The sequence below is a fragment of the Marmota marmota genome, unplaced genomic scaffold, assembly GCF_001458135.2.
Source record: "Marmota marmota marmota unplaced genomic scaffold, marMar, whole genome shotgun sequence".
NCBI classification, from domain to species: Eukaryota; Metazoa; Chordata; class Mammalia; order Rodentia; family Sciuridae; genus Marmota; species Marmota marmota.
In genome coordinates this window covers 76,972,978-76,985,259 of record NW_026000026.1, presented here as the reverse complement: position 1 = coordinate 76,985,259, position 12,282 = coordinate 76,972,978, and the positions used below count along the sequence as shown (strand labels likewise).

Sequence of the window (12,282 nt, the reverse complement as noted above, 5' to 3'; positions counted from 1 at the left end):
TTTTTTTTTTTTTTTGGTGTCACACATTTCAGAATCCTTAAGTCTGAATAGTGCTTATGTTAATTAACATTATTTCAGTACCCTCAATATTCAGGCAGGACTTTGCCTGAAAGGTTTAGTCCTACTTCTTTCAATTAAACAGGTCCCTTTAGCAGCAACCATCTTCAGCTTTCACAATTAATTGGTACTCTGAACTCAGGGCCTTGTGCATGTGAGGCAAGCACTCTACCAATTGAACTATATCCCCAGTCCTGATATGTTATTTTAATAAGTATAATTTGAAAACTTTTTTTTAATAGTTGACATAAGGGGCTGGGGTTGTGGCTCAGAGGTAGAATGCTTGCCTGGCATGCATGAGGCACTGGGTTCGATCCTCAGCACCACATAAAAATAAAATAAAGATGTTATGTCCACCAAAAACTGAAAAATAAATATTAAAAAATTCTCTCTCTCTCTCAAAAAAAAAGTATTGTGTCCACCTACAACTAAAAAAATAAATGTTTAAAAAAATAGTTGACATAATTCTTTTTTTTGTGGTACTGGGGATTGAACCTAGAGATGCTTAACCACTGAGCCACATCCCCAGCCCTTTTTGTATTTTGTTTTGAGACAGGGTCTTGCTAAGTTGCTTTGGCACTTGCTAAGTTCTGAGGCTGGCTTTGAACTTGGGATTCTCCTGCCTCAAACTCCCAAATTGCCCAGCTTAATAGTTGATGTAATTCCAAGTTGGGGGAATAAAGGGTAGAAGAGTAAATAATTGATTTGTAGGAATTCTTTTAAAATTTTTGGAAATTTCTCAAAAATTACCTTTTCTTTTCTCCTTTTATAGGTAGACTGGCGTCGTTCCTTCATTACCACTGATGTTAATCCTTACTATGATTCATTTGTCAGGTGGCAATTTTTAACATTAAGAGAAAGAAACAAAATTAAATTTGGGAAGCGGTGAGTTTGATATCCTTTATAGAAAAGTAAAAATCATATAATTCTTGTTTTACAATTCAGTGTCCATAGGCTACTTTTTTTTTTTCAAGTGGTGAGGAGGATTGAACACAGAAGTATTCTACCTCTGAGCTACATCCTAGGGGCCTTTTTAAATTTTATTTTAAGGCAGGATTTTGCTAAGTTGCCCAGAGAGGACTTGAACTTGTGATCCTTATGCCTTAGCCTCCCAAGTATCTGGGAGCTGCTGTGTCTAGCCTGTCCTTTTACTTTTCATAATTTTTTTTCTTTTTTTCTCTTGTATCTTTTTCTCTAGCCAGTGTCTTAATTTTCTTGTGCTGCTTTGTATTTGTGACAGATAGAACCAGGGAAAAGAGAATTATTGGCTTTTATGATGTTATTAAAAAGATTCCTGGCCAAGCAGAAAAATGATGATTTTATTTCTGTTTTAGTTTTTTTTTTTTTTTTTTCCCCGTAGTGGGGAGGCGGCTACTGGGGATTGAACTCAGGAGCACTTGGCAGTAAGCCGCATCCCCAGCCCTATTTTGTATTTTATTTAGAGACAAGGTCTCATTGAAGTTGCTTAGCGCCTTGCTTTTGCTGAGGCTGGCATTGAACTCACGATCCTACTGGGATTATAGGAGTGTGCCACCATGCCCAGCTTAGTTTGCAGTTTTGTTCCATAAATTAAGATTCTTTTTTGACTATGTAGATTAAATAAAAGCTATTTGCATTTCACAAGGGAATTTATATCTTATACTCTTTTTTGTGATGCTGGGGATTGAACCCAGGGCCTGGTGCTCTGAGGCAAACACTCTACTAACTGAGCTATATCCCCAACCTAGTTATAATCTTTCTTATTCATACCACAAAGTCAAGATCAGTGCATATTTTTCAATAGCATTACCTTTGATGGAGGTAGAAATATTTCATTAGTAACTAGAGTGACAGTAGAACTCATTTAGAAGTATAAATAATAGATGTAGACGGTTGTTCAGTCAGAAATTTTAGTTATAAGACATACTGGTAAGACATCAGAAGGAACATTGGCAAATATGTTAAGATATAATTCAAATATTATAATAGCTTCTGTTACTTCCTGTTTATTTCTTAGGTATACCATTTATTCTCCAAAAGATGGACAACCTTGTATGGATCATGACAGACAAACTGGAGAGGTGATTATTTGTGACATAGAATAGCTATTACAATAATCTTCTTTTTTTTCCTTAATACTTTTATTTAGTTGTTTATGGTGCCGAGGATCAAACCAGTGCCTCACACGTGTTAGGCAAGCACTCTACTACTGAGCTACAATCCCAGTCCTATAATAATCTTTCTTATGGCCCTATCCAGTTTTTTTGGTACTGGGGATTGAATTCAGGGGCACTTGACCACTGAGTCACATCCCAAGCCCATTTTTGTATTTTATTTAATAGAGACAGTGTCTCACTGAGTTGCTAAGCGCCTGGCTTCTGGTGAGGCTGGCTTTGAACTTGAGATCCTCCTGCCTCAGCCTCTCAAGCCACTGGGATTACAGGCATGTAATCCCAGTTTTAAATGAGAAACCTAAAAATAACTTTATTGCAATACTGAGTTTTTTTTTTTTTTTTCAATTTTTTTATTATTGGTCTGAGTTTTTTTTTTTTTAGTATTTTTGTAGTTGTTGATAGACCTTTATTTTTTATTTATTCATACATGATACTGAGAATTGAACCCAGTGCCTCACACATGCCAGGCAAGTGCGCTACCACCGAGCCCCAGCCCCAGCTCCAGCTCCTGCCCCCTGAGGTGTTTATTCATGATACTTTGATGGGTGTCAAAAGGGAAATCACAGTATCATCAAAAGTGCCTGTATCATATCTATGACTTGCTACTCTAAGAGCAATCTTAGGACCAGCTATATCACCTTGTTCAGAAAAACACTGTTAAATAAATCTCACACAAAAATTGTGGAATCAAAGTGCTGAATCAAAGCTTTTTAGAGTGGGGCCTAGGAATCTATTTTTATAAGGCTGTCAGTGTGACTCATATGCATGTTAATGTTTGAGAAGCACCATTTGGAAAATATACAGCTCTAAAAAGAGTGTGAGGAAAGATAATGAGATATGTGGTTAAATATCTTTTAGGCTGGGTACAGGAGTTTGAACTCCAGGGTGCTTAACCACTGAGCCACATTTCACACCTTTTTATTTTGAGACAGGGTCTCAATAAGTTGTTTAGTCCCTTTATATTGCTGAGGCTGGCTTTGAACTTGCAACCCTCCTGCTTCAGCCTCCTGAGTTGCTGGGATTATAGGCATGTACCATCTTGCCTGGCTGTGGCTACCTTTTGACATATACAGATTCCATTTGTATGTGTTTTAATCATGTGTCTACTTCTTTCCTAAGTGCTTCCTAAAGCCACTCATGAAATAGTTCCATCTACATTATTGTAGAACATATTAGTAACATTATTCCCTCTAATACTTGAATAAAACAAGGGTAAGCAATTTGTTTGAAGCCTTGGCACAGTAAATCGGTGACAATGCCAGTATCTGAGCTTATGGACTCTTTGTCCCTTTTCTGTTGCTGTAATTGAATACCACAGAGTAAATAACCTTTATTCATAGTTTATATTGAATTTGCATAAATTACCAAATAGAGGTTATTTACTTCTCAGTTCTATAGAACGGGAGATCCAAGATCAAGGGGATACATCTGGTATAAAGTCCTTGCTAGTGAAGAGTCTCTGCAGAGTCGCTAGGTGGAGCCCTGCATCACATGATGAGAGGGGCACATATGAGAGAAGGAGGCACACTGACTTTTATAACAGATCTCTTTTCAAAATAACTCATTGACCTATTAATCCATTAATTCATGAATGAACTAATACTTCTTAAAAGTCCTACCTGGTCCCATCTTTTAATACTTAACAATGGGGATTAAATTTTAACATGAGTTTTGATGAGGACATTCAACCATAGTGTAATCCTGTGAGTACCTTACTCTTTATCTTTGAGCATTTTTTTTTTTTTTTTTTTTTGGCGGGGGGCAGTACTGGACATTGGGCTCAGGGGTACTTTATGACTAAGCTACACCTCCAGCCCTTTTTATTTATTTAAAAAATTTGAGACAGGATCTCCCAAAGTTGCTTAGGGCTTCTCTAAGTTGCTGAGACTGGTCTTGAACTTGTGATCCTCTTGCCTCAGCCTCCTGAATCATGGGATAACAGGTGTGTGCAGCCACACCCAACTCAAAATTCAAAAGTTTTTGAGCATTGACATGACACTCAGAAGTGTTTTGGAGCAGTTTGGATTTTTGATTTTTCGATTATACATAGAGTTTGAAAAGTTTTGGATTTTGGAACATTTTGGATGTAAGATTTACAGGTTAGGGTTGCTTAACTAGTAAAGTCTGTGCAGATATTCCAAAGTCTGAAAAATTCTGAAATCTGAAATACTTCTGCTTCCAAGCATTTTGGATAAGGGATACTTAACCTATTTAGCCAGCGTTTGCAGTATCCTAAATTTCAGTAATGCTTTAGAATTTTTCAAAGCACTTTCTATTTCCTTATGTTTCTCAGGACAGTCTGTGTGAGACACAGCAAAGTTATTTTATTTTATTTTAGTTATTATAGAACAGGAAAGAAAGGCTCAGGGACATTGTGATTGCCTTGTTTAAGCTATTAGTAAGGATGAAATTAAGTTTAGAATGCACATCATCTGATACCTGAACCATTGTATGTCTGTGGAGTCTACTCTTTGGGATCTGCCTTGGTGGGCAGGATTGGGATTTTTTTTTTAATATTTATTTTTTAATTTTCGGTGGACACAACATCTTTGTTTTGTATGTGGGATTTTGATGAACACCATTTTGACTGATGATTCTTTCCCTGGATATGGTCAGCACTTCAATGGCAGTATCTTCAGTAGAAAAAAGAATTAATTCTAACAGTGCAAGAACCCATGTTAGAAATTTATATTTAGTTTCCCACATAGGTGAGTAGGTTTAAATGCAAGTCTTTTTTTTTTTCCCCCCTGAAATTTTTGTTTTGTTTATTTGTGTAGGGTGTTGGACCTCAGGAATATACTTTAATGAAATTGAAAGTGCTTGAACCATACCCATCCAAATTAAGGTAGGTTTGTCAACAAGTTATTGTTTCATCATTTCTGAACTGATAGTTGTGTGCAACCCCCCCCCCTTTTTTTTTTTTTTTAACAAAAGTACATACTTTTTCTTCTTAGTGGCCTGAAAGGTAAAAATATCTTCTTAGTAGCTGCTACTCTCAGACCTGAGACCATGTTTGGACAGACAAACTGTTGGGTTCGTCCTGACATGAAGTACATTGGATTTGAGACTGCAAATGGTGATATATTCATCTGTACTCAAAGAGCAGCCAGGAATATGTCATACCAGGGCTTTACCAAAGACAATGGAGTGGTGCCTGTTGTTAAGGAATTAATGGGTGAGGTAAGTTGATTAGCACACTTTTTATTTTCATGCATATAGTTAGAGGAAAATTTCAACAGTGAAGTTTGAGAAAAGAGCATTTAATTTTTTTTAAAATTAAGGTATACATGCAGTAAAGTGGATAAGAAAAACATGAATAAACTCGATGCAGTGGTGCATCCCTGCAATGCCAGTGGCTCCAGAGGCCAAGGCAGGAATATCACAGGTTTGAAGCCAGCCTCAACAATGTAATGAGACTGTAAGCAACTAATAAGACCCTGTCTCAAAATTAAGAATTTTTAAGAAGGGCTGGAGATGTGCCTCAGTGGTTAAGTGCTCCCTGGGTTCAATTCCTGGTCCCCCGCCACCCACCACCACACCACACACACAAAAAAAGAAAAAGAAAGAAAGAAAACATCAATAGAGTATAATTTATTTCATTAAATTAAATATTTATTTATTTATTTTGCCGTGTTAGGTTTTGAACCAAGGACCTTATTGATGCTAGGAAAATGTTTTGTGGGCTATACCCTCGGCCCTTTACATTTTATTTTTTTATACAGGATGTTGCTAAGTTGTACAGACTGACCTTCAATTTGTGATCCTCCTGCCCCAACCTCTTGAGTAGCTGGGATTACAGCCATGTGCCACAGTTCCGCCTACAATTATTTTAAATGAAAGTATAACATTATCTCCTATTGATGTACCTTTTTTTTTTTTTTGGGTACCAGGGATTGAACTCAGAAGTACTCAACCACTAGCCACCTCCCCAGCCCTATTTTTAATTTATTTAGAGATGGGGTCTCACTGAGTTGCTTAGAGCTTTGCCATTGCTGAGGCTGGCTTTGAACTCTTGATCCTCCTGTAATCAGCCTCCCAAGCTGCTGGAATTACAGGCATGCACCACCATGCCTGGCTATGTACCATATTTTATTACATGATTTTTCTGTCTTTGAAAACTTGTGTGGTTTCCAGGTTTTCCTAGTATTATTGACTTAGCATTCAGTGTGTTCCTCAAATAAAAAATAATTCTTTTCACTGGATCTGAGTTGCATGAATGTTTTTGTGGCTCTTTGCAATGGATTCCTCTATTTTCCTCAAAGGAGTGCATTATCATAACCAATGTATTCAGCATAACATTGCTTGGTTTAGATAGTATCATTATTTAAAATTATCTTTAGTAGATATAAAAGAATTGAGTTGCATTTTATTTCATATTTTTATGTATATTCTATTTAATTTATTCATTTTTAGAGTAGGATTTATTCAAGTGAAAAGAAGAGAGAGAGCTCCCACAGGGCAAGGAGAGGACCCTATAGATGTTGCCCTGTATTTGTTTATTTATTTTAGTACGGGGGATTGAATCCAGGGGTGCTGAACCACTAAGCTACATCCCCAGCCTTTTTAAAAATTTTTAAGACAGGGTCTCACTGTTAGGGCTTTGCTAAGTTGCTGAGGCTGGCTTTGAACTTGTTATCCTCCTGCCTCAGCCTCCTGAGCCCCTAGGATTACAGGCATGCACCACTATGCCTGGCTTATTTTTTTAATGGACAAAATTGTACATGTTTGTGGTGTACAAAATGATGTTTTGAAATATGTATGCATTGTACAATGGGCAAATCAAGCTCATTAACAAATGTATTACATGACATTTTGTTGTGAGAATACTTAAAATCTTTTAGTGGTTTTCAAGGATAACAATGTATTTTTATTAACTATACTCATTATGTCATGCAACAATGAATCTAATGAGCTTATTCCTGTGTATTTTTCATTACTAGCTCCTTTGGCTAAAAACATTAATATTGTTTTAAATTCTAATGGTCACAATAAATTTCTTTAATGTTTATTTTGGTCTTTTTTATATGTAGGAAATTCTTGGTGCATCACTTTCTGCACCCTTAACATCCTATAAGGTGATCTATGTTCTTCCAATGCTCACCATTAAGGAGGATAAAGGTAAAGAGTGCATTTATTTCTAGAAATACTTTGGTAATCATATTCTGGTTGTATTAGTTAATTCTACACTTTTTTAAAATAAGGTACGGGTGTGGTCACAAGTGTTCCATCTGATTCCCCCGATGATATTGCTGCCCTCAGAGATTTGAAGAAAAAACAAGTAAGTATCTGAGTTTTATGTTCTTATTTCCTCTTTACCATCTCATTTATTATATACTTCTGAACTATGGTATGAGAAAAGGCTAAAAAGATGCGCATTTATCTTTTGGTTTTTTTTTTTTTTTTTTTGGGTGGTGCTGGGGTTTGAACCCAGGTCCTTGTGCATGCTAGGCAAGCACTCTACCAACTGAGCTATATCCCCAGACCTGCATTTATCTTTAAACTGATTCTAACCCATTTTTTTTTAAAGAGAGAGAAAGAGAGAGAAAGAAAGAGAATTTTTTAATATTTATTTTCTAGTTTTCTGTGGACACAATATCTTTGTTTGTATGTGGTGCTGAGGATCGAACCTGGGCCGCACGCATGCCAGGCGAGCGCGCTACCGCTTGAGCCACATCCCCAGCCCGTAACCCATGTTTTTAATGTTTAAGTATTTTCAGTGGTTGGAATTTTGAATATAGTGTTTCATAGAATTTGGAAAAAGTTTTTTATATTCATATTTTTATTGCAAATAACAATGTGACTTTAATTATATGTGAGCATGTCTATGTACATTTTTGCATTTGACTGTACAGTTTCATTTTTTAAGGCATTTACTGTAAGCTATTCAGTTTTAAAAGTTATAGATTCCTTCTTGATGTATTTAGTAAAGTTAAAAAAAATTGTTCTGTATGGAGAGAACAAATAATAGTTTAAAAAAGTTTGGAGATTGCTTCTCTTAATGATTATATTAGTGAAGTATTGATCACTAGTGTTAGTTTATGAATTTTTTTTGTAGGCCTTACGAACAAAATATGGAATTAGAGATGACATGGTCTTGCCATTTGAGCCGGTGAGTACATGGACACAATCACATTCTTTTTTTTTTGGTTAGAGAAAATAAGAACAAAAGTTTTCCTTGTAACAAAGCTAAAATAATTGGTGAAGTATGAAAATATGGATGGGAATTTCTTTAAGGATTTACTCACTTTAATATCTTCTGTGACAGATAATAGCAAGAGAAAGGCTAACAATAAGCATTTTCTTATCACATGTCACTGGCATATATGAAACAAATAGCTTTTTTTTTTTTCTTTTAAAACCACTGAGCCATATCCCTGGCCTTTGTTTACAAATATTTTATTTAGAGACAGGGTCTCGCTAGGTTGCTTAGGGCCTTGCTAAGTTGTTGAGGCTGGCTTTAAACTTGTGATTTTCCTGTCTCAGCCTCCTGAGCTGCTGTGGAACAAATAGCTTTTTAGTATCAGCAATTTAGTAGTAGCCTGTTGTCTTATGATGAATTCCCTGGCTTTTAAAGGCAAAATTCACCATATTACTCATTAATATTTTTATTTTAATTTTTTTGGTACCAGGGATTGAACTCAGGGCATTTAACCACTGAGCTGCATCCCCAGCCCTTTTTTATATTGTATTTAGAGACAGGGTCTCACTGAGTTGCTTAGGGCCACACTAAGTTGCTGAGGCTGGCTTTGAACTTGTGATCCTCCTGCTTCATCCTGTCCAAGCCGCTGGGATTACAATCATGCGCCACCACACCCAGCTTACTCATGAATATTTTTTGTGACCATAATAACCTTAATCAAATCCTACAACCCTTTTATTTGTGCTTACATGTTAGTGCTTGCAGAAGAAAAAAATTTAAATTACTCTCAAATAACTTTCTTGAAAAATCCAGAAAATTTAATATAAACCAAAAGCAAGAACATCCACAAAAATAGTTGTAAATGTTGTTTTGCTATTTTCAATGTTAATTATTTAGTTAACTGTACACCAGTGGAGAGTTAAGAACTATGATAGTTTGGTAGGTGAAGGACATTGTGGGGGGTTAATACATAATTTAATTTCTTTTTTTAGAGTGTGTGGTACTGGGGATTGAACCAAGGAGCACTCTACCACTGAGCTATATCCTCAGCCCTTTTTGAAAAAAAAAAAAAAAAATTTTTTTTTTTTTTTTGAGAAAGTCTTACTAACTTGCTAAGGCCGACATTGAACTTGGCAGTCTTCCTTCCTCAGCCTCCCGAGTAGCTGGGATTACAGGTGTGTGCCACCATACGTGTCCAGAGTTTGGTTTTTGTGGGAAGGAGGACAAATTCACATCTAGAAGTTAGTCACTTTATGATTATTTAATGTGTGTCACTGTCATATGATATATAAAATCTAAAATAACACTTCATGGGACATTAAATGAAAAAAGGACTTTGCCCATAGTGCTTTTTGTTCATTCAGTATAAAAATAAGTTTTTGACATTTCTCTTTGCAGGTGCCAGTCATTGAAATCCCAGGTTTTGGAAATCTTTCTGCTGTAACCATTTGTGATGAGTTGAAAATTCAAAGCCAGAATGACCGAGAAAAACTTGCAGAAGCAAAGGAGAAATTGTATCTAAAAGGATTTTATGAAGGTGTAAGTGATACTTTTTATTATTTTTAATTGATTTATTTCATGCTCTGTGATTTTTCTTAAAGACTTTGGAAAAAATATTCAGTGTAGTTTCAGCAGTACGTTGATTTAAGAGCATTGATATAAGATTATGTTCTATTTCTATTTTAAAATTTTAAGTTGTTGATGGATTTTATTTTTTAATTATTTATATGTGGTGCTGAGAATCAAACCCAGTGCCTCACACATATTAGACAAGTACTCTACCACTAAGCTACAACTCCAGCCTAAATTTCTATTTTTTATTTTGCCTTGTATTCAGAAATATTTTCAGATTATATATATATATTTGCCTTCTGTAAATCTCTATGAAATGAATTTCTCAGCTTGTATGGTGGTGCACACCTGTAATTCCAGCAGCTTGGGAGGCTGAGGCAGGAGGACTGTGAGTTCAAAGCCAGCCTCAGCAATTTAGCAAGGCCCTAAGCAACTTAGCATGACTCTGTCTCTAATGCAAAAAAAGGGCTCGGGAGATGGCTCTCCTGGGTTCAATCTCTAGTACAAAAAAAAATAAAAAAGAATTTCTCAGCCAGGTGCATTGGTTCATGTATGTAATCCCATTGATTCAGGAGACTAAGACAGGAGGTTGGAAAGTTTGAGGCCAGCATCATCAAATTAGTGAGACCTGAGCAACTTAGTGGTACTGTCTCAAAATGTAAAATAAAAAGGATTGGGAATGTAGCTCAGTGGTAAAGCACCCTTGTGTTCAATTCCCAGTACCAAAAAAGAAACTTACCAACAAAAAAGATGTTCTTTCTTATTTTTGTGGTACTGGGGATTAAACCTAGCTGCACTCTACTATTGAGCTACATCCCCAACCTTTTTATTATTTATTTTGAGACAGGAAGTTGCCCAGGCTTGTCTTGAACTGGTGATCCTCCTTAGTTCATGGAGTGGCTGGGTTTACAGTTTTTTGGTATTAGGAATTGAACCCAGTTGTGCTTAACCACTGAGCCATATTCCCAGGCCATTATTATTATTATTATTATTATTATTATTTTAAATATTTATTTTTAGTTTTAGGTGGACACAATATTTTATTTTTATGTGTTGAGGATCAAACTAGTGTCTCATGCAAGCTAGGTGAGCACTCTACCACTGAGCCACAACCCCAGTCCCCCTTTATTATTTTTTATTTAGAGACACAGTCTCGCTAAGTTGCTTAGGGCCTTGCTAAGTCGATGAGACTGGCTTTGAACTTGTGATCCTCCTGTTTTAGCCTCCTGAGTTGTTGGGATTACAGGTATGCGCCACTGCACCAAACTAAGAAATGACTTTCTTTTTTTTTTTCTTTTGTGGTGCTAGGGTTTGAACCCAGGGTTTTGTGCATGTGTGGCTGGCATTTTACCAACTGAGCTATATCCCCAGCCCTAAGAAATGAACTTCTTGAGAAGATATTTAAAATTAGTTCATAGCTGAGCATGGTGGTGCACACTTGTAATACAGTGACTCAGATGACTGAGGCAGGAGGATTGGAAATTTGAGACCAGATTCGGAAATTTAGTGAGACCCTGTTTCAGAACAACATAGAAAGGACCGGGGATATAGCTCAGAGGTAGAGTGCTCCTGGGTTTGATCCCAGAACCGAAAAAAAAAAAAAAAAAAAAAGAAAAATAAATAAATAAATAATGCATTAAATTCAAAAGTTTATTGAATAGAGAATACCTTCTTTTGCTTTTAGTTAAGGGGTTCATATTTTACATAAGCAGTTTCATTCAGGTCATTAATTTTCTTGTTATTGCTTCCTACATGCCAAGTGAACAAAACAAATTTGTTCTGAATCACTCTTTTTATGTTTGTTCATGTGTCTTAGATTTGCATGAAAAGAAAACTAGATAAGGGAAAGTGAAAATCCAGCTGAGTTGGTGGCTACTTGAGATCAAAATGAAGATTTTAAGGAAATTGATGAAAACTATTTTATTCTTATCATTCTTTCATCTTCCTAGGTGGCCAAGAATTAGTTATATGTCTTTTCTTCTCAAGTAACATTTATATTTTGGTAGATGATAAGGGCTAATGCTGACATAGTATTTTTATGTGAACTTTTGAAATTCTTAAAATAATTCTGTGAGTTATAGGTGTTATTACTCCATTTTACAGATGAGGAAATCGAGGCATAAAGAGGTTAAGTAATTTACTTAAGATTAGCCAGGTAAACAGTGTTTGTTAGGACTGGGATTTAGACTAGGCAGCCTAGTTTCAGTTTTTTTTGTTCTTAATCATGCCATGTGATACTCATTAAATATAACTTCATAATGACAAATGCCTTTAAATAAACGCACAATGCCTTTATTTAAATAGATAATGAAGCATTTTGATATGTTGGAAGACTAGAAGTTCAATTTACACCGAACATAG

The 12,282-nt window shown here is 35.8% G+C and overlaps 1 protein-coding gene across 1 annotated transcript in view; it reads left to right on the top strand.

Moving 5' to 3' along the window:
* Lars1 (leucyl-tRNA synthetase 1) overlaps positions 1-12,282 on the top strand; it is a 69,290-nt gene that overhangs the window by 27,837 nt on the left and 29,171 nt on the right. Inside the window, exons 8-15 of the mRNA XM_015485780.2 lie at positions 830-942; positions 2,054-2,117; positions 4,988-5,055; positions 5,165-5,390; positions 7,241-7,328; positions 7,412-7,488; positions 8,266-8,319; positions 9,748-9,888. Of these exons, the coding sequence (XP_015341266.1) occupies positions 830-942; positions 2,054-2,117; positions 4,988-5,055; positions 5,165-5,390; positions 7,241-7,328; positions 7,412-7,488; positions 8,266-8,319; positions 9,748-9,888 (831 nt within the window). The remainder of the gene's footprint in view (positions 1-829; positions 943-2,053; positions 2,118-4,987; positions 5,056-5,164; positions 5,391-7,240; positions 7,329-7,411; positions 7,489-8,265; positions 8,320-9,747; positions 9,889-12,282) is intronic.